The sequence below is a fragment of the Lissotriton helveticus genome, chromosome 9 (genome assembly GCF_964261635.1).
Source record: "Lissotriton helveticus chromosome 9, aLisHel1.1, whole genome shotgun sequence".
Classification (NCBI taxonomy): Eukaryota; Metazoa; Chordata; class Amphibia; order Caudata; family Salamandridae; genus Lissotriton; species Lissotriton helveticus.
In genome coordinates, this window is record NC_136070.1 from 774,052,223 (window position 1) to 774,073,364 (window position 21,142).

General features: G+C 48.0%; 1 protein-coding gene across 2 annotated transcripts in view; it reads right to left on the bottom strand.

Annotated features, from left to right (window-relative positions):
* Nucleotides 1–21,142, bottom strand: part of MARK4 (microtubule affinity regulating kinase 4) — an 811,738-nt gene that overhangs the window by 301,820 nt on the left and 488,776 nt on the right. For both annotated transcript variants that reach the window (XM_078660898.1, XM_078660899.1), the window contains exon 11: nt 10,445–10,554. In XM_078660898.1, the coding sequence (XP_078517024.1) occupies nt 10,445–10,554 (110 nt within the window). The remainder of the gene's footprint in view (nt 1–10,444; nt 10,555–21,142) is intronic.

The window sequence follows — 21,142 nt, forward strand, 5'->3', positions numbered from 1 at the left end:
ATTAGGAAGAGCATTTTCGGGGGAAACGTGTGGATGATTTCTTGGTGAATATTACTCTCCCACATTAACAGTTTGGCAACCAATAGACGTATTTCCATCGCTTATCCTGACAGACAGTAGTAAGGACAACAGTCGACTGTGATTATCAATTACCAACTAATGCTGATCATCCCCTCTGGAAATATAGTGGTCTGCCGTCATGTACATTATGGGGTGCTCCGAAGCAGGACTTTATTCACCTGATTTGTAGATGTCCCGTTTTAAAATTAAATCGTCTTTTGTTAAAAAATTCTTTTAAAGATAAGGGGAAAACGCACCTGTAGGTCAGCTATACTAAAGTGTCTTGATCCATATGATCCGCAAATTAATTGCAAACTGGTAAAGTGTTTACTTTTATATGAAAAATTTATTTGAACTGGTACTTTAAATGGTATTTTACTAAAAAGAGGAAACCTCAGATATACTGTTTAATATTGTTTTATCGATTTGTAAATGGTTCTTCAGCGGACAACCAATTAGTCTAACATGTATGTACATTGATGCTAATACTGTCTTCATATGATGTTATCAAAAGCTGGAGATTTCATTAATGGTGATCAAGATTTTAACATGTACAGCATATCTTCCTCTGCAGACTGCTTAATTTTATTGGAATTATTATGGTTTTAATTAACTCAAACAATAAAGACTATCCCTCTAGTGGCTTCAAGCAGGAAAAACTCAGAAGGTGGTCTTTAAAAAAAAAATAAAAAAAAAAAAAAATCAAGAGACAAGGGCACAATTTACGAACCATTCGTGGAAATTCTTAGTTGAGCGCCAGTAGGTTGTGTTGCCAGGATGGGATACAATGTAGCAACAAGTAAAAAAGCTTTCTGGATGTGTCAATAAAGCCTGATCAACTAGTTGTAAGAAACTCTTTAATTTCTAGCTGTGCTTCCTCTCTTCCGGTCCTCAGCCAACAGCAACACTTGGGAATGAGGGAACAGGTTTTGTCCATGACATTTCCCCTATAGGATGGCGCTTGAATAAAAATTGCCAAAACCATTACTCTGGGAAGTTGATGGGAGGATAGCCAGACTGTTTTCAGTTTGTCTTCGCTGGCCGGTTTTGGACACAGAGGGAATGCATAATGGCCCAGGTAATTCTGTTGGTAATGAGGTGGGCCAGAGTACCTATTATTGTTCCTTTATTAACGAGCCGGGCGCCTCAGTCTGGGTCGGGGGCTCTGGGATCTCTCACTTACCATAGCGCGGGGACACGCCGGTGGGCGTAACCAGGCGCTTTATTATTCTTGTGTGGTAAGGTGGACTGTGGCTGCCTAGAACATAGGAATATATATATATATATATATATATATATATATATATGTTCCTATCAACCAACTCTCCCCCTTAGAAGAGACATAGCCGCACACCACAACGCAGGTAATCTTTGATTTAATACCGCACAGCATCGGCAGTCCTTATATGTTTCGGTCGCTCTTCGACCTTTCTCAAAGGGGCGCCTTGACATCATTTGTGTTGAACAGAGAAAATATATATATATATATATATATCTCATAAGGCCTAGTAATTCTCAGCAAAGGAGGCACAACCAACATGTTTATTACACTTCTTGTTGCCTAGTGTCCATGGAAAATGTTTTTATTTATAGATATAGGTTTGTTTTTTTGGGCACGTTCATTATGAGTGATTTAATCTCAGATAAACATTTAACGGGTTGAGGTTCATATGGCAGTCTGCATGGAGTGTGTTACATGGGATACTTTGTACAGGATAAAAGAGGCAAGAAATAGGAATAAACATTTATAATTAAGTTGACAGTATATTTTTCTTACTTTCAAATAAAAAAAAAATATGGGCATCTACCACTTTCAAGCCAACAAATAAAGGCGAATGGTAGTGTTACAAACTTTACAAATATCTCTCGATATCAATGATGTTATCTCCACTTGACAAAGGAGCCTATGGAGGAGGTGCACTGTCTCTAAAGTCCTGGTGAAATCTCAATCTGCGGTATGTTTCATTTTTTCATCAACTGCCCTTTTCAATTTCTTCAAATAAAGTTCAATAGGTTTTTTATGGTCCCTTTTCTTTTTCAGTCTGGCCTCCGACGACGAAGTCTGTGCTACACCCGTTTGCTTTATGCAATACAAGGTTGCCCAAAGAGGAGGCACAACAGCCAAGAGTGCAGTAAGTCCAGTATCTTACATGGACATTCAGGAGTGCAGGCACTCACTCTCCAAAGTACCTGCTTGCTTCTAAGTGCCAATACTCTTCAATTAAATGTTTTGCAGTGCTGAAAGTACTGTTCCTTTCAAATTAAAGAAGTGCAGGTACTCAGTACCAGACAGTACCTGCCCATTTAAAGCACCGAGTAAGTCTGATACTCTGTCTCTACTATGAGGAACTCGGCCAGAGACAAATGTAGAGATATAATCACATTGTTACATATTATCTTGGTTCAGTAATGTCTTTTCATATACGTGCGAAAGGGGGGCTTTGGAGGGAGGCAGCCGACCGCAGCGAGGTCATCCCCCCGGGCAGTTTTGGGGTGGGAGTGGGGCCTTGTACCGGCCATTTTGTTTTGGGCTTGTTTTGTTTGTAGCCCAAATGAAGCCCAAGCATAAATGCTTTGGGCTCCTGCTCCCAGCCACCATTTTAGGTTTGGTGACCTGGGGGATGGGAGCTTAGGCAGTGTTAGTTTTTGTGGTTGAGGTGATATTGTCTCTTTCCTAGTTTAAGTAATTTTTGACGGTGTTGCGGCATTCCGGAATGTCTGGTGAGGATTATCGAGTCTTGGAGGCCCTACGGCTCCTTAGCGAAGCGGGCCGGATGGACCTTGTTATAGGGGATGTGGCGGGGCCGGCGCACCCTATGCGGCATGCCTCGGCGGACATGGCAGCGGTGGTGGCCGCCTTCACGTCGCCCAAACGCCAGCGTATGGTGCAGGTAGGTGAAAGGGCCGCTGCCCGCGTGTTAAAAAGGCGGCCCGATGCGTGCATTTCAGCCCGGGGGGAGGGAACCGCCTGAGGTGGCGGGCCATATGAGCAGCAGGGTCGGAGATGCAGGGTTTGGAACAGGGGGCATGTCTCGAGTCGGTCGTACGCTCGTTTTCCTCCCCCGCGCTGAGAGCGAAGCGCGGGGTATTAGGTGGCGTGCAGCCACTCTGCCCGCCGCTCATGTATTGACAGCGCATAATGAGGCGGGGCTGGTCAGAGACTCGGTCGGGGACATGGCTGGCGGGGCAGCGTTACGGAGCACTGTAGTAGAGAGCGGGGAGTGTGTGCCCCCCTACATGCGTGTGCCTGTCAAAGCAAGGTGTAGTAGCAGCGCGTAGGGTGGGAAAGGCGGGCACACGTTTGGCTGTTATTCGGGAGTGAAGGATTTATTAGGGGTTGTCTCCCCAGAGCACAAAGGCAGTGCGGGAACGGGGCAGAAGTGGAAGAGGAGGCAGGTTATGTGCAGATGGCTAGCCCTCTGCTGTTCCCTCCCGTATTCTTTGAAGGGGGAGACTGGCTCTGTAGGGGGGAGCTCTTTGGGCGGAGTGTGAGTGGGCACAGGTGGGGGGGTGGAGCACTCAGCGAAAAATGGGTTCCTCTCAAGAGTATGGGGGTCTTGGGGCACAGCCTTCTTCTTGTTGGGGGGGGTTTGGGTGCTCCTGTTAGGGGTGGAGAGGAAAAGTTTATGGGAGCAGGGGACAGAGGAGCTGGATTAGGGGGTGAAGATGAGCTGTCAAGGGAGCTGGACCCTGCTGGGGGTGGTCCGGCGTGGGAGGGATTAGATATCTTCCCTTCGTGGGCGGAAGGGGTTCGGGGGGGAGCCTTTGGAGGATGTTCGTGTCATTGGTCGCGGGGGTGGGTGCGCGCGGGTTGCCATTGGAAAAGTTGGGGCCCAGAGGAGGGGAGCAGGCAGGGTTCGGGGGTACGTTGGATTTGGGGGTGGGGGTCAAGGTTTGGGGCCTGCGTCTGCAGTGGTTCAGGCAATGCTGGAGTGGGGAGGAGGAAGGGGGTATCCCCCCCCCCGGTAAGTGAGGTTCGGTCGGAGTTTTCTAGGGTTAGGCGGACTGGGATACTGCTTGGGGTTTGCAGGGGGTAGGTGTTTCAGATAGAATTCAGGGAACCAGCACCCCAGTCCAAACTTTTTCTTTGCAGGGCAGGGAACGTGGCAGTGCTGCGGACTCGGTAGGGTGGGATGTGGCCCATTTACAACAAGGAGAAGGGAGGGTGAGGCCTTGCGCTGCACATTCCGTACCGGCGAGGGATGCCGTCACGGCAAGCACACGAAGGTCCGGCACGGCCTCGCTGGCCTGAACGACAGGCAGGTCAGGGTGGTCAGCTTTACCAATGGAAATTGATTTTCAGAGAGGTCAAAGCATGGGGGAGTACCGGCGGGTACAGTCGGCTCCCCCGCAAGGAGGACATACAGGGGCCGTTAGGGCCAGTGTGGGACATGCAGGGTCAGGTAAGGCATGTGCTGTTAATTTTGCTACTGAGGTGCTTCAGGTGGAGGAGCCAATTCTGCTCGACTATGATGAAGACAGCCCCGAGGAAGGGGAATTGCGGGATAACGAGGAGGGGGGGCCCTCTCACGTGTCTCATTTTTTACAGGTTTCGGGAGCGGTGCCGCAAAAACGGGCTGTGGCGACAGGATTCAAGAGAGAGCGCAGCCCATCAGTGAGGGCTCCTCGATTGGGGGGATCAATCTGAGAAGTCGGCATGGCGGTCGGAGTCCGTCCGAGCATCCTCATTAGAGCCAGGTGAGACCGCTAGAACACAGGCCAAACCTAAAATGGTGTCTGTGGGGACGGGGGAGGGGAGTGGGGGGGTGACGGAAGGGTGATTACACAAGGGTAAATTCGTTAAAGATACAGGGGTAGGTACTGGAGATGGGGGACTAGCGCTGGGTACCAAGGTTGAGAGCGGGACTAACACAGATGCAGCGGGGGGAGGTAAGGAGCCCTTGGAAAGTAAATAATTGAAAATGAAGAAGCTACCTTACATGGGGGTGGCAAAGCCTTTGGGTGCCCATTTAATGCTGGCGACCAAGGAGCGCATATGGAAAGGAGAATATGTTGAAATACTGTAGCTCCTTCATAGGGAGGTAAGATCCAAAGAGGGCTCTAAGGAACGAGTTGGCAAGCGCCCTAGGGTACCGTTGACCATTGAGACTGGACGGCAGCGTTTTTGATTTACGCTAGCATCTACTGTGAGAAGTTTCCTGAGCGCAGCGTGGTATCTTTAAGTATATGGATGTAATTCGGAAAGTCCAGATTACAGGTGGCGGTTATGCATGGGCCCAATATGACGAAGTGTTCCGGGCCCGGATGGCATGGGACTCGAAGGCAAAATGGGGAGAGTTGGACACTGATTTGTGGCAGCATACGATGGGTGCGGCAGCCGGTGGGAACCCCATTTTTACAGCTAGTGGGCTGCCATTAGTTTACTGGCCCTTTCACGGGAAGCCCACCCAGGGCGGGGTGGGAGGCGCAGCCACAACACAAACTGGAATTGGGGCATGCTGGGACTTCAATAAAGGCTAATGCACAAGGGAGTAATGCAAGTACTGCCACGAGAGCTCCAAGTGTGGAAAGCGGCATCCCCTTGTTAATTGTTGGGGTGTCAAACCACAGGGAGGCCAGCAATGGCAGCAGTCAGGTGCCGGCACACCTGGCACTTCGCAGGAATTTCAGGGAGGTAGAGGTAGTAAGGGATCACAGGGTGCTGGGCCTAAAGGCTCCTACGCCAGTTAAGATGACAAAGCTGAGTGAGGCATTGCAAGGGTATGGGGATGTGGGGGCGAAACAGATGCTTTTGGATGGGTTTCAGTGGGGGTTTCATTTGGGCTACCAGGGACCAAGGCAGAGACGGTGGGCAGATAACCTGAAATCAGCATCAGAACACAGCAGGGTAGTGCAAGAAAAACTGAGCAAGGAAGTGCACGAAGGGAGGATGGCAGGCCCCTTTGATGATTACCCAATGGAGAATTTGATTATATCACCCATTGGAGTAGTACCCAAAAAAGAGGAAGGACAGTACAGACTGATTCAGCACTTGTCTTGGTCAGAGGGGTTTTCGGTGAACAATTTCATTGATGAGGAGGCTGCCTCGGTTTCATATTCCTCAGTTGACGTGGCCATGTCACTAGTTGTGACCGCGGGCGCAACTGCAGAGATGGCAAAATGTGACATTAAGTCGGTGTTTTGGTTGCTTCCAGTCCATCCAGATGACAGGGATCTTCTGGGGATACATTTTGAGGGTAAATGGTACGTGGACAAAGCATTACGGATGGGTTGCTCAATGTCATGTGCTTTATTTGAATGTTTCAGCACTTTCTTGCAGTGGTATTTCACTCAGCACACAGGTCACTCGTTGGTAACACACTATTTGGACGACTTTTTCCTTGTCGGTTCCCCGGGCTCCGTGGAATGCCAGATAGCTCTGGACACTTTCCATGAGCTCATGGAGGAACTGGGGGTGCCTTTGGCACCTGAAAAGACAATGGAACCTGCTACAGCCTTTTCCTTTTTGGGAATTGAAATTGATTCTGTGCAATGCGGGCTCGCTTGCCAGAGGACAGAAAGTAAAAAATGTTGGAATTGTTGGACAGAATGCTGTCAAAGCAGAAAGTGACAGTGAAGGACATTAAAGTGTTACTGGGTCATCTTAACTTCGCCTGCAGGGTGGTCAGGGCGGGGAGGACGTTCTGTAGGCGGTTAGGGCGGGCACATGTAGGACAATATTTGCCTCACCACCATGTCCGCTTGTCAGCAGGGGTGAAGGAAGATTTGCGTATGTAGTCAGTCTTTATACACTATTTTAATGCAGTGCCATTGGCCAGGGAGGAGGACGTCCAGTGGATCTTCATTTTTTTTTTGATGCCGCAGCCAGCAACGGTTTTGGCATATATTGGCAGGGCAGGTGGTGTGCAGAGAAGTGGCCGCAAGACTGGAGGGATGGGGGAGGAGCATTGCATTTCTGGAGTTCTTTCCTTTACTAGTGGCATTGACCCTTTGGGGTGAGGGGTTGGCCCACAAGAAGGTGTTGTTTCGGGTAGACAACATGACAGTGGTGGAGATCGTCAATAGGCAGTCAGCAAGAGATGAACAGATTTTGAAGTTGTTGTGAGTTATTGTGCTAGGCTGCCTTAGACATGACATTTCATTCAGAGCCTTGCACATACCTGGTGTGGACAATGACATAGCTGATGCTTTGTCTCGTTCGCAGTGGGGGAGATTCCATGGGCTGGCCAAAGAGGCGGACAGGACACCGACCCCAATGCCAGAGCATCTTTGGTATGTAGGCAACGTAGGGTATTACAATTGGTGGTAGGTTCTCTGTCAGTGTCTACTCGGGCGGCATATGCGCTTGCCTGGAGGGATTTCTTGGCATTCGGAGCAGGTGGCAGGAGGAGGTATGGCGGCGTTCCGAGGATGTGATCCAGTTTATTCTAGACCTCATTGAGCGAGGCCTTTCCAGGGTTACCATAGCCGGGAAATTGGCAGGAATTTCTTTTATGGGGAAACTCATTTGGGGTTATTCCCCTTCTGCTGGGGAAGTGGGGAGGAGAATGCTCGAGGCATAGGCTAAGGAGCGGGGAGGGGTTCAGAGATCATGTTCCCCCCTTTCTTGGCAGACTCTAGCACGTTTGTTGGAAGTTTTACCTGCGGTTTGCAGGGATGATTTTGAAGCATGCTTATTTACCACCCTTATGGCGTTTCTGTTTTTTGGGGCTTTTCGAGTCTCTGAGCTCCTGGGTACCAAGATAAAACGGGGCGTTACTTGGCAAGAAGTGTTTTTCTCGGAAAGGGGTTTGCATATTTGGCTGGCCAGTTCAAAAACTGATCAGAGAGGCATTGGGAAAGGAGTTTCGTTAGAAGCAGAGGCTCCTATTTCCACTTGTTCTCTGCGTTTGGCCCGTCGCTGGAAGACTTTGTCAGGAGGGGCTGGGAGCGATTTGGTTTTTCAGTATATCAATGGTTTACGGGTAACAGATTACCAGCTGCGCATGGTGCTGCGTAAAGCATTGCAGAGGATTGGGATGGCCAAGGCGCATATGGGGCTAATTCTTTTAGGATTGGGGCAGCAACAGAAGCGCACAACAGGGGTTGGTCTCAGGGGGACATTATGCGGCTGAGGCGCTGGTCGACAGACTGTTTTCAGCGCTATGTGAGAAGGAACGCGGAGGAGGCGCATGCGTCATCCTCCTTGTTGTGAGTCTCATTCTATTTTTCTCTTTACAGGTTCGGTGGCTTGGCCTCACGCGAAGGAGTTGACCGTTTGGGTAGTGGGGCATTCATTCATCAAATGGGCACAGGTTCATGCGTGCCAAAGTTATTTTGGAAAAATGTTGGGTTTTAATGAGCACCTCTTTAGAATTGTGTGGACGGACAAGGGAGGGATGCTTTCGAAGGAGTTTATACCATGTTTGAATAAAGCGATGGTGAGGGGCCAGTGCCCAGATATTTTGTTGATCCATCTCAGTGAGAATGATCTTTGTGGAGTGAAAGGTGTGGTGTTGCTGAGGGCAATGAAGAGGGATCTGTCTCTGGTAAAGGAGTGTTGGTCGGGGTGCCATGTTTTGTGGACTGAGCTGGTTCCGCAGAGGATTTGGCGAGGGTGCTGAACCCCAGAGCTATTTACAGGGCTCAGAGGAAAGTGAACCCCGAAATCTCTAGGTTTTGTTGCGGTTTGGGAGAGTAACTCACAGAGACATTCGTTTTGAGGCGGTGGAATTTTTTAGGGATGATGGAGTGCATTTATCCAGGCTTGGTATAGATCTGTATTTGTCTGAGAGGGTATTGCCTATGTTGGGGGGTGGGGAGGGGGTAGTTTCCTCCCCCCTCTTTCTGGGTGGAGGGGGTTACTTGAATTTTGACAGGTTTGGCAGAGGTTTGTTGATTAATTGTTAAGTTGGGTTATCGACAGGGAAAGGATAGGTTGGTTATTTTTAGTTCAGTAACACAGGTTGGGTGATAGCTGTAAAGGGGCAGGCTGTGGAGTTTGTTCAACGGACGGTTTGTATTTATAAAGTTATAATGGTTTATACGGTGATGTAATGTTTTGTATTGTTTGAAATGTTGTAATGTACGGGTGGGGATGGGTTCAAGGAAATTTTAGGGGAGGGGGCGGGGTTAGGTTTGTGGTTTATTTAGTGAGGCTTAGTTTTGGAAGGCTTTTGCCGAGGTTAATTAAAATTGTGATGTGCACCTGTTCCAATAAAGCGGCCTTTTACACACATTTCATGGTTCGTGGTCTGCTTCCTCCCCACCCCTCCCTCCCAAAACGGCAGAGGTTCCCGTTGTCGCTTGTAACAGGTGTTGTGCGGGGGTTATTTGAATTTTGACAGGTTTGGCAGAGGTTTGTTGATTAATTGTTAAGTTGGGTTATCGACAGGGAAAGGATAGGTTGGTTATTTTTAGTTCGTTACACAGGTTGGGTGATTGACAGCTGTAAAGGGGCAGGCAGGGGAGTTTGTTTAACGGACGGTTTGTATTTATAGGGTTATAATGGTTTATACGGTGATGTAATGTTTTGTATTGTTGGAAATGTTGTAATGTACGGGTGGGGGCGGGTTCAAGGAAAGTTTAGTGGAGGGGGCGGGGTGCGGCGTTAGGTTTGTGGTTTATTTGGTGAGGCTTAGTTTTGGAAGTCTTTTGCCGATGTTTATTAAATTTGTGATGTGCACCTGTTCCAATAAAGTGGCCTTTTACACACATTTCATGGTTCGTGGTCTGCTTCCCCCCACCCCTCCCTCCCAAAACGGCAGAGGTTCCCGTCGTCGTCTTATTAACATGGTTGCGTGCAGAGGGTCTAATCCTTGGCCTAGACTGGGCTGGGCCCGGTTAGCAGCTCTTCATATCGTGGTATCTCATAGTGTGGTCACAAACCTCTCTTTAAGGCTTTAGTGGGTGGGGCTAATGCTCAAGAGACGGGAGACTGTTATCTCCACACGACTTCTAGGCTCAGGGTTGGGTTCACCAGCTACCGACAGCATGAACCAACAAAGCAGCAGCAGCTAGTCAAGCTTTAAATCACGAAAGGGACTCTGGGAGTTGGAGTCCTCACAACCACGTCGCTTTCAGGGTCTACGTTCTATGGATCCCCCAGCTGCATCCCTGATGGAACAACCCAGGCACATACAATAACTACCATACAGATAGAGTGATAAAGGGGTACAGAGGCATGAGCCCTAACAGTTACCTCAGCAAATGCATGCGTAAATCCACAGCCCCAGTGTCAAGAGTCTTCCTATACAAAAGCAAGGATATGTGACCCCAGGGATGGGTTTCCTTGCTGTGTAGCTATGGGATATTCAGTACCTTAAGTATCCCAATCTCTTAGTTATCATATACATATATACAGTATGTAATCCAGACACGGAAGCTAGGGATCCTACTCGTTCCTAACTTTCAATCTGATGGTCATTTCATGTAAAGCACTTACCTCATTCTTCCTGCCCAGCAGGAGGTAGGTTGCAGTGACTTCATTGTATTTTTGAGTGTTCAGTGCTTCCTTGATCTCCTCTCGCGTGTAACCCATACCTACCATCACCTCTGCAGGGAGAAGAGGAATACAACATGAGAACACTTGTGGGAGTATAAATGTGAACAAGAGGACGAGAAAGGTAAGAGGCAGAGCAAGAGAAAAGAGATAAAGATAAGAGCGAGACAGGTGGAGACAGGAGGGGTGAGAATGTGGAAGGGTGAGAGCTGGCAAAGCAAGAGTGAGAGGTAAAATACATATGAAAGAATGGATGGGAGAAAAAGGGATACGAGGGGAGCTGGGAGTGAAAGAATGAATGATAAGATGTAGGATGAGAAAGGTGAGGATCTGACCCAGACAGTAACAGCAAACAGAAAAATCTCTGATTAAGAAAGGAAGTTAAAGAACAGGAGAGATAGAGACTAAGTTTAAAACATAAAGGAAGGAAGAATGAGAGCCTGTGATCAGTAGAAGTAGGAAGAGCATTAAAGAGACAGCACAGGTAGTGGATAAGAGATGGTGACTGGATAGTGATGAAGTGATGGGAAGGACTCGGGGAAAGGGGTTATCACTTTTTGAGAGCGAATGAGAAGCCAGTCATCTTAAACACTGCGAAGACTGAGAGGACACAGCAGCGAGGTACCTAGAACAGTTCATTCCAAACATTTTCTCGGTGGAAACGAAAGAAGTGATACAAAGTGTAAGGAGGGACAGACCATGGTAGATTAACAACAGAGAGAAAGACTGAAAGAGGGTGACTACAGAAGATGTCCATCTCTTTTAGACATGAAAGAGGGATGGTTCAAATCTGACAAAGAAAAGATGGAATATAATATTAATCATCAATTCAGGGATCGAAGTAATGGTGACACAGAAGACAGGGTCAGAAGGAATACAGGGAAGATAGCTTAAGAGAGAGACAGCAAGAGGGAAAACAAAGACAAATAAGCAAGAAGAACCTGGGACGGAAGCAATGTCAATAACAAGAAAGCAAGAGCTAAAATGATAAGTCCAGTTATGGTGAGAAAGCACATAAAATGATGTTGCATGCAATGAAGATAGCCTACAATATATGTGGTTCTATTGGATTTTAAGTCAAGTCAAGGAAAGCATTATTCGACTGCATTTTTTAACAATCATAAAAGCTCAAAATTCATAAAATTACAAACAATTCATAAAATTACACACAAACAAATAGCAAAAATTAAAAATACAAAATAAAATTAATGCAACGATGATGAAATCATCTAAAAAGCGGCAAATACCCATTCAGTTTCAATTCATCAATTGTAATACTTTGCCTTTGATGGAGTACCTTCTTCAAGAACATTGCTAAGCACCAGGCTACATGTTCAATCTCCAAAAACTGAAGTTTAATCAGTGCCGGACGGCATTGTCTCAGCCCTGTTGTCTTAAAAGAGGAAGAATCCATACTTTCCTTAACACTGTATAACATTTACAAAACTAGGTGAATAGTGGACTGATCTGAATAATTATCACACAGACATAGTTGCAGTTTCAGTGCCCAGTCATTCACTTTTGGAAAGGGCACAAGTCTGTGGACAATACCCAGCCTAAATCTGGTTAATAAACGCCTGTCAAAACCACCAGGAACAAATGTTAGATATGGTTCCATATCAACAGTGGTTAAAAGTAGCTGATGTTGTTTAACACTGGGCTTTAAAATTTCCCCTAACATTCTTATTGAGACCAATAACTGGAGACCCTCCTTTTTTTTAGATCCTTTCTGGTATAGATCTAGGGTAAGAAAATATTCTGCGTGCCTTAAGTCGTTCATAAAATCACGCACGTACCTAACCCAGGGAATCTTTAACCCCTTCGACGCTGCGTGAATTCTCCCGCTGTGCGGGAGAATTAATGAGTGGGCGTGTTTCGGACGGCCAGGGGCCGTCCTCCGCAAACGACCACCGTGACGTCGGACAGGCGGGGGGCTGTCCTGAGCCCGAAGAGGTTAAAACCTCCTCCAATTTATGGCAATCCTGTAGGATCTCCCTGTTTAACTTGGTTTGCTCTTTCAACCATAAACTGTGCCACAGATGGATGGGTTCCAGTTTTATAAGGTCGGAGATGAAAGAAAGGCCCAGCTCATCATGACAGGCATAAGAAGAGGTACTGGGTGGAACTGATAAAATATATCTTAAAAAAGAGTTTTCCACAATTTGGATCATGTGGGTATTTGCAAAACCCCAGACACCCGCCCCGTACAGTGCAGTTGTAATGCATTTGGCTTTGTAAATTTGAGTGAGCTCTCCTGGTGGTTTCCAGCATAGCTTCCTAGAGAAAGAAGCGAGGGCAGCTGTTTTCTTAATAAACACCAGGTTTTTTCCCGCAGATATAGCTTGAGCCCATGAATCGCCTTGGTTGAATAAAATGCAGAGGTAAGAAAACTCTTTGTCAGGGCTAGCCTCTGTCCATCCACAAACATGCATATTGACCTCTGACTTCCATGACCACAGCTCATAATCTAAGTCTTCGATATATTGATAGAGAGACCTAGATCCTTCATAAAATCAGTAAAACTGTTGAGGACCCTCTGGAGACCAATTTGTGTGCTAGATATTAATACTGCGTCATCCGCTTACAGGTGAGCAGGTATGGGACGTCCCCGCACTAAAGGGAAATCTTGGTTATTCTTAAGCAATGCTTGATCCAGACCGTTAATATAGAGATTAAAAAGAAAGGGGGCCAGGACACCACAACCTTGCCTGACCCCCCCCCTTCTAATGGGAAAGGAAGCTGTGTGTTCACCACCCAATTCAAAACACATGCTCGCAATTGCGCCACTGTAAAGATGCCGTAGAAAAAGGATAATATAGGGGTCGGCCACAGCGGTCTCAAGAACCTCCCACAATCTGTCATGCCTTACAGAGTCGAAGGCTGCCGTGAGGTTCACAAATTCCAGAAACAAGCTTCCCTTCTTTGCTCTTGTGTATTTCCCCACTAGTAGGGCCAGGTTTACACTCTGCTCAATCATTCCCAGCCCCTCTCAGAAGCCATACTTTATATCTGATAGCGCCTGACTATCTTCTGCCCATGCTTGCAGGCGCTTCAAGATGACTCGACCAGCCACTTTTACCATGGAGTCCAATTGCAAGATGGGCCTATAGCACCCAGGATCATTACAATCCCCATTTTTTAAAATTGGAACTATAACAGATTCCACCCAAGTCTTTGACATTGACTCTGAGCAACTGGCATTAAATGCCTGGGTTACTATGGGCCCCCAGAGAGTGATATTTAACTTGAGCAAGTCCACTGGTACTCCATCAGGGCCAGGAGCTTTACACCTCCCTGGCTCACTGAGAGCTCTCTCTCCACCCCCTCCAACTTGAACTGAAAGTCTACTCTATCAATATTATCCTCTGACACATCACTAACTGGTAAATTGAGAAACTCCTGCCCCTTGTACACCTTTGAGAAGTGACTAACCCAGGACTCCTCAGGTATAGCGATTATGGAAGGACCGCCTGCAGGTTGTAAAAATGGCGTTTTCACTGCTCTCCAAAAGGCGGCACTGTCTTCCTGTAGTGCCGCACTGTGAAGGGATTCCCAGGCTTTCCTTCTCATAGCACATCTTCTTTCCTTAAGTGCCAGCCTATAATCCTTTCTTGCCTGCCTGACATTACTGGGAATTCTGGGCTGCCTATGCAACTCACTTTTAAGGTTAGTGTATGCTCGTATACATTTACAGTCAAATCATCCCCGACTCTTGACCTTATTACGGAGTTGGACAGATAATAGCTCCCTGAGCCCAGCTGATATTATCTGAAAAGATGATAAAATACTGTTGTGGGAAGCTGACTCGCTCAGACAAGTATCAAAGGCGGTTTTATACTTCATTACCAGATATTTTATGACAGCATCAGGGTCCACCTTAGACCACTGTAATGTATAACCATTGATTTTATCAAGTTTTACCCTCCCTATGACTTCTGAAGCATCGCCCACCCTATCAGACCTATATGATGGCAGACTAATCTTTAGGCATAGGGGAAGTGGTCACTCAATGGGTTATCGCCAACATTGAAAGAGTACAGCCTAGATGCGTAGTTACAGGATACTAGTATGTAATCTATGGTGGAGGGTAAACCTCTTCCATTACATGTGTAGGGCATGGGGATAGGACTGGTCAGTAAATCATTCACAAAACCCAACTCAGAACTCAAAATCAGCAAAAAAGAGTATTACACATGCCCTCTTCATCATTAAAACCACAGATTCTACTGTCCTCATGTGGGCATAAGGGGCAGTTGAAATCCCCCAGGAGGAGTATCATTGTATCTTTTGCACTCGCATTACAGACAGAATTAATATCACTGCCAATATTTTTCACAACCTTTCCAAGCTCGTCTGGTAAAATATTGTTATAAAAATTAACCAATATGATGCAATGGGTCAGACTTTGATGCAGTTTGATCAGTTGATAACATCTGTCCCCCCACTTTGATTCCATTTTGTCTATTGCAAACTTGTTTGATAAATATGTGCAAAGCCCTTCCTTAGGTCTGCCCACTTGTCCCTTCACTGCAGGCGTGCAAAATGTTTTAAATCCGTTAATATGAGTTGAGTCTCTGATCTATGTTTCCTGGAAACATAGGATATTATAGTCTAAAATGAAATCACAGGGGGCGCTAGAGGGCACACGGCAAGATGGCCACACCCTTGGGAGGCTCTGCCCGGCTGAGTTGAAATCCGTCAAATATCGGCCCGAGGTCCATGCTATCTGGATCTGTGAGGGAGCGCATTAAATAGAAAACTATCCACTGCATCGATTGTTGGGCTTACCTTGCCACCAGGGCCGGCGCTAGGCATGGGCAGCGTGGGCGGCTGCACAGGGCCTCGCGCTCAGCTCACCAGCATGGGGCCACGCACTACTGATGTGTCCTGTTTGTTTCCCTGGAGATATATTTAAAAAAAAGGTGTCACCTTGCAATTAAGGTCCATTGGAGGGGGCCCCCTCCCTGGGCCTCTCAGGGATGGTGTCTGTCTGGAGGCATAGGGGAGGGAGACGCTCCCTCAATTGCAAGGAGACCATTCACAGACACTGTGGGGGGCCCATTGTCCAGCATTTTGGCGCCCCCACAGTTTTAACTTTTAGACCACAATCAATTCTCACACCTGTCGGGCTGAAGGTGTGAGAAATGCTTGTGGAGTAAAAGTTAAAACTGTGGGGGCGCAGAAATGCTGGGCAATAGGCCCCCACAGTGTCTCTGAATGGTCTCCTTGCAGGGGGCCACTTATCTAAATTAGAGGGGGCCTCGCACGTTGCCTTTTAGCCCAGGGCCACTCAAATCCTAGGACCGGCCCTGCTTGCCACTCTCAGCCCGCTGCCTCGAAAGAAACTACATCTGCGTTCCCGGCTGCGTAGTGGCAGGATTCGCGAGGCCGTGAATTAAGTCGGCGGCGGCACGGTCGGTGCTAGCGACTTCGTCGGCGTCCTGATCTGGTCGCGGCTGGCTGCCGCTCTGGGGACACTGCGGCGGGCTCCGTAACATCCCAGGAGCTTTGATGGTGCGGTGCGAAGGCCCCTTGAGACTGCGAGCCGCCGCAAGAAGCCTATCGAAAGAGGGCAGCGCTTGGACCCCCCCCGATGCTGGTAGCGGTGAGTCAGGACGCGGCGTGTACTGGGCCTGTGTTCGTGGAGGCGGGACGGGCCTAGTGCGGTCCGCGGCCCGGGCTCTGCTGCTGGGTGCTGGGGTGCGCGAGCGGCTGTGGTGTTGTGGCTGGGCCAGGCGGCCGATTGACGCAATACCACATTGACATCTGCCGGCGCTGCTTCCCCTGCCCGCCCTTCATACAGCATTTGCCTCAAGGGAATGCACGCGGACGTGCGGTCGCCACAGGCTGGTTTTCTCTGCTGAATAGTACCTGTTATTTACGGCCACAGGGAAATCCTTGATTTGTGCACCCAGCCTGGAACTGATTAATCGCACACTTTGACACTGCCAGTAACCTTGTTCAAGGGGAGGAGATAGCGTGCATTGGTTCTGCAGAGGAGGCTTGGGGCTTGGCACTGCAGCTTAGCGCCCCTGCCTCATTTCATAACAGATTACTGGGTTACTTGGTCCTCTGAATTGTGACCCTGTGTAGAGCCTGGTCGGAGAGGCCCTGCAACATCCACGTGACCTGGCTGACTCCCATGGCCTAGGTGGCGGCTATGCACCTAATCCCTGCTGCTGTGTGTGATGGAGGGTCTGGTTTCATTTACAGCAGCGGCTCACGGTTAGATTCCTTGTACTGCCTTGTGCCTGGCGGCACTGTCCTTTCCGTGTGTGGCAGAGAGCTCCCCCTTGCCACCATTATGGGCCGGACAGATAAGTCACAGCCTCGCCTCACGTTTGGGGCGCGCAAAGCTCCTAAACCCACCCAAAGAGTAGCTTCAGACTCTGAGGCGGATGCCCCAGAGGTTGGGCAGCCCACTCTGGAGGCCACACTTCTTGCCATGCAGCGCAGCCTCCAGTCTATAGAGGGCACGATGACAGCAGTCAACTACGGTCTAGATCATATGTCATCCCAACTAGAGAAACAGAATGCCCTCATGGGGGAGGTTGAGCAAAGGGTATCTGCCATGGAGGATGGGTTAAGCGAAGTCTCAAGGAGAACTTTGAACATGGAGACGGTCCTCTCCCTCATTCAAGCAAAGAATGAGGATTTGGAGGCTCGTTCCCAGCGAAACAATATTTGCATCACTTGGCTGCCGGATTCCACAAATGTGGGGAAAATGGAAACAATTGTTGAAACACTGATCACGGATATTTTTGGTACTGCTCACCTGTCACCCATGTTTATTATTGAACGCGCTCATCGCTCCCTTGCCGCTAAACCGGTCCCCGGTGCTCCGCCACGTCCGGTTATTGCTTGGGTGCTTAACTACAGGGACCGATACACTATACTACGCATGGTCAGGGAGAAAGGGACAATTGAACATCAGGGGAACACTCTAGCCTTTTTCCCAGACTTCACTGTGGCTGTGCAAGCGGCGCGCAGAGAGATTGGCGCTGTCAAAAATTTTTTACAAACAGAGGGGGTCACATATGCAATGTTATATCCAGCCCGCCTGAGGATAGGCTCTGACAGTACCTACAAAATTTTCACTACTCCCAAGGCCGCGATGGATCACGCTAAACAACTAAAAAGGAGACGGCGAGAATCTCAAGCAACATCCGAAACTGAAGATTGTTTAAGACAGAGGGACAGTTCACAGATTTCTGATTGGTGTATTGAGTATAAGACTGGGGAGAAATAGGCCTTCTTGATGTGAAATTATGCCCCCTACAGATGATGAGTACCAATTTTTTCTCTTGCAGGTGGTAGGTTTCTGATGGGCCGAATACTATTGCCTCTTAGAGCTCCCAACGTGGCTTGCATTGGCTTGGATTCCAGGTGCAGTAATTGTTTAGCTCAGCCACCTCCTACCAGATAGGAGGACAGAAGTTCTAGACGCCCCCCAATGGGTTTACCCTGTATCTACACTTTTTCCTTTGTTCTTAGTTGGGGTAGGGATTTGGAGGGTTGGGATGGCTTTGGCGAGTTGGGGGTGCTAAAGTGGGAGGGGGTGGAGAAGAACTCCTTGAAGGGATGGCAGAACTGCAATGGGAATTTGTTCCATATTTCTTTTCATTTCGCTGTGTATGGTTCTTTCTGATCTGCACTGTATGTCCCAGAATATTGGTATTTCCATCTCGATACGTTGGCCTATCGCTATGAACACTACTATTAGATTCCTTACCTGGAATGTGCGAGGGCTTAACACCCCTAAAAAGATTAGGTCAGATTTTGCATATTTAGATCATATGGGAGTGCCTGTGGCCCTACTACAGGAGACCCACCTCACCATCGAATCGGCAAAAATGGTGGGAACATGCTCGGCAGGTATTAAAGTTGCATCCTCTTATTCTTCCTACTCTAGAAGGGTGCTAATTCTTATAAAAAAAAGGTGTTCCGTTTACAGTGATTCGAGCGGATATGGATGAGCAAGGACGAGTGGCGATTCTGCATGGATGTTTGTGGGGCATGAGTGTATTGGTGGTAAATGTTTAAGGTCCAAACAGGGACCAACCCTCCTTCTATTCAGATGTGTGGCGTAGAATATCTGCATTCTCCCCGCTGCACTTATTTGGGGTGGGGATTTCAACGTTTGCCTAGATTTAACATTAGATAGAACGGCCAGTGGTGAGGCAAGACCTAAGCAAGCTTCAGAGGCGATACGAGGGATATGTGAAGCAGGAAATTTACATGATGTATGGCGACTTCGACATCCTGAGAGCCGGGAGAGTATGTTTATTTCTACGGTTCATGGATCCTGGTCCCCAATAGACTTCTGGCTACTCTCTGAGACAGTCTGCACATGGGTAATGGAGGTGAGACATGAAGCTCAAACACTTTCGGATCACTCTCCGGTAACTTTAGACCTGCAAGTCCCCACATGTGAGCGACCACCCTTCTCATGGCGCCTACAACCCCCTGAATTAGCAGACCGAGTTTTTAAACAGACCATCACCGAGACGATCGGGATTTTTTTTAGGGAGAATGAGGTGAGAGTGAACGGGTGGGTGTCATCTCAGATTCCAATCTAGGGAGGCATGCGGCAAGGGTGCCCACTGTCACCGATGCTATTTTCGCTTGCCCGTGAGCCCCTAGCCTGCAAACTCCGACAAAAGCATGGGACAGCTGCTTTGCGATTCCAACAGAGACCGCTGGTCGTTTCTCTGTACGCGGCTGACATGTTACTACACGTACACAAACCTGAGGTATATTTGCCTGAGCTGCTCCGGGAGTATATTAAATTTGAATGGTTTTCTGGCCTCGGGATCAACTGGTCGAAATCAGTGGTGTTTCCCCTAACGGCACACACAAAAGAGATTGAGTTGGAGTACCCGCTAACTTGGACGTCGGACGCTGTGAAGTATCTAGGGGTTTGGCTGCATAGAGACCCGGAGGTAGTGGTTTCGGAGAACAATGGCCGTGCCATCACGTGTATCAAGGAGCAAGCTGAGCGGTGGGCACATCTGCCCCTCTCCTTTGCGGATAGAATAACAGTTGTGAAAATGTCCTTTCTCCCCAAGCTGCTGTATTTTTTTGTTAATATCCCTATTACATTGAATGTGGTACTATTCAAAACTCTCCAGTCTGCGTTAACAACATTTGTTTGGGGCGGGAAGCAGCCCAGGTGCAGGTGGGGTCATTTGGTGCAGCCATTTGAGAGGGGGGCTTTGAGGCTCCAGATTTCAGACTATACTATCTTTATGCTCAGGCTCAATTTGAACATTATTGGCACTTCCTTCAGCGGTTTCAACCCCATGTGGCGATAGAAGCAGATGCAGTGCTCCCAATGGCAGTGAAGGCAGCAACTCTGTCGAGGGTACAGGTGTCCCACGGACCGAGATTAACCCTGTACAATGTACGGCGTGGGCTTGGCCTAAGCTGGCGGAAAGAGCTCCATTATCTTATCTTTATGCTCCGTCGCTGCCCCTGGCATCGCACCATGCTATATCAGCAGCACGTGAAAAGCAGGCTCCCCGTGAACTGGCCAAAGTAGGTATCTTATGGTTAGGAGATCTATATACGAAGGGTCAATTTAAATCACTGCAAGATGCGCAGAAAGGTTTGGACCGAGGCTTTATGTTCAGCTTCACCTACACAAGCGGGCGGCAGGCCATTAAGACTCTCTATCCAGACTACCTACCTGAACCTACCACTCTGCGGGCATTGTAGGCGATGCTGGCGGGAGAAGAGCGACAGGGTCTAATCACCAAGCTTTATAATGCATCTTTGCGAGAACTGGAGCAGCAGGAGCACCCCTCGTGTTAAATGCAGGCAGTGCTGGGGAATGCCCTCATTCCGGATGTATGGACTGACTATTGTGCCCTCACTGGCCGTCTAACGGCTAATTGTAACCTAGGAATAATTTGTTTTAAAATGTTGCATCAATTATATTATACCCCTGTACAGCTATTTAAATATGGCCTGTGAGATTGTGTAAGGTGTGGCATGGCAGATGCAGATTTTTTACATGTGGCATGGCAATGTATGGGTGTGATTACCTTTTGGTCTGACGTGACAAAATTGCTAACTGATATAATTCTGGAACCAGTACACTGCACCCCGAACTCTGCCTACTGGGGTATGTAAAACGCCTCAAACCCTGTAATAGACATATAGTTGTACTGTCTACCCTGTTCGCAAAGAGAGCTGTGGCGCAATGCTTGCATGCTTAGAAAAGAAAACAAATGGCTCCGTGATCTGCTGTAATGCAAAACCAAGTTACAGACTTATGAGGAGGAGTTGCCGGAGACTTCCCGCCCCAAAGACTTTTGGGCCCCGCTTACTGCATATTTGTTGACTAGGTCAGACTTGTTATAAATCTGTATGAAGACTGCCCATTTTTTATGCATGTTCTAGTTCGGACCCACTCACTGTCCTAAGCACTGCTCTATGGTAGGACTTCTTTTATGCCCCGAATGCCTTCGTTGATGGCTATATTAACAGCTTTATTGGAAGGTCCTGTATCAGGTTGTTACTGTTATAATTCTGTATATGTGCAGCTATTGAGCCAAAAGTACGTCTTCATTATTTTGGATCTCTATTTGTTCTACCTGTGGGAAGGGTGGGGGGAGGGAGGGTTGGGGTTTGGTTTCT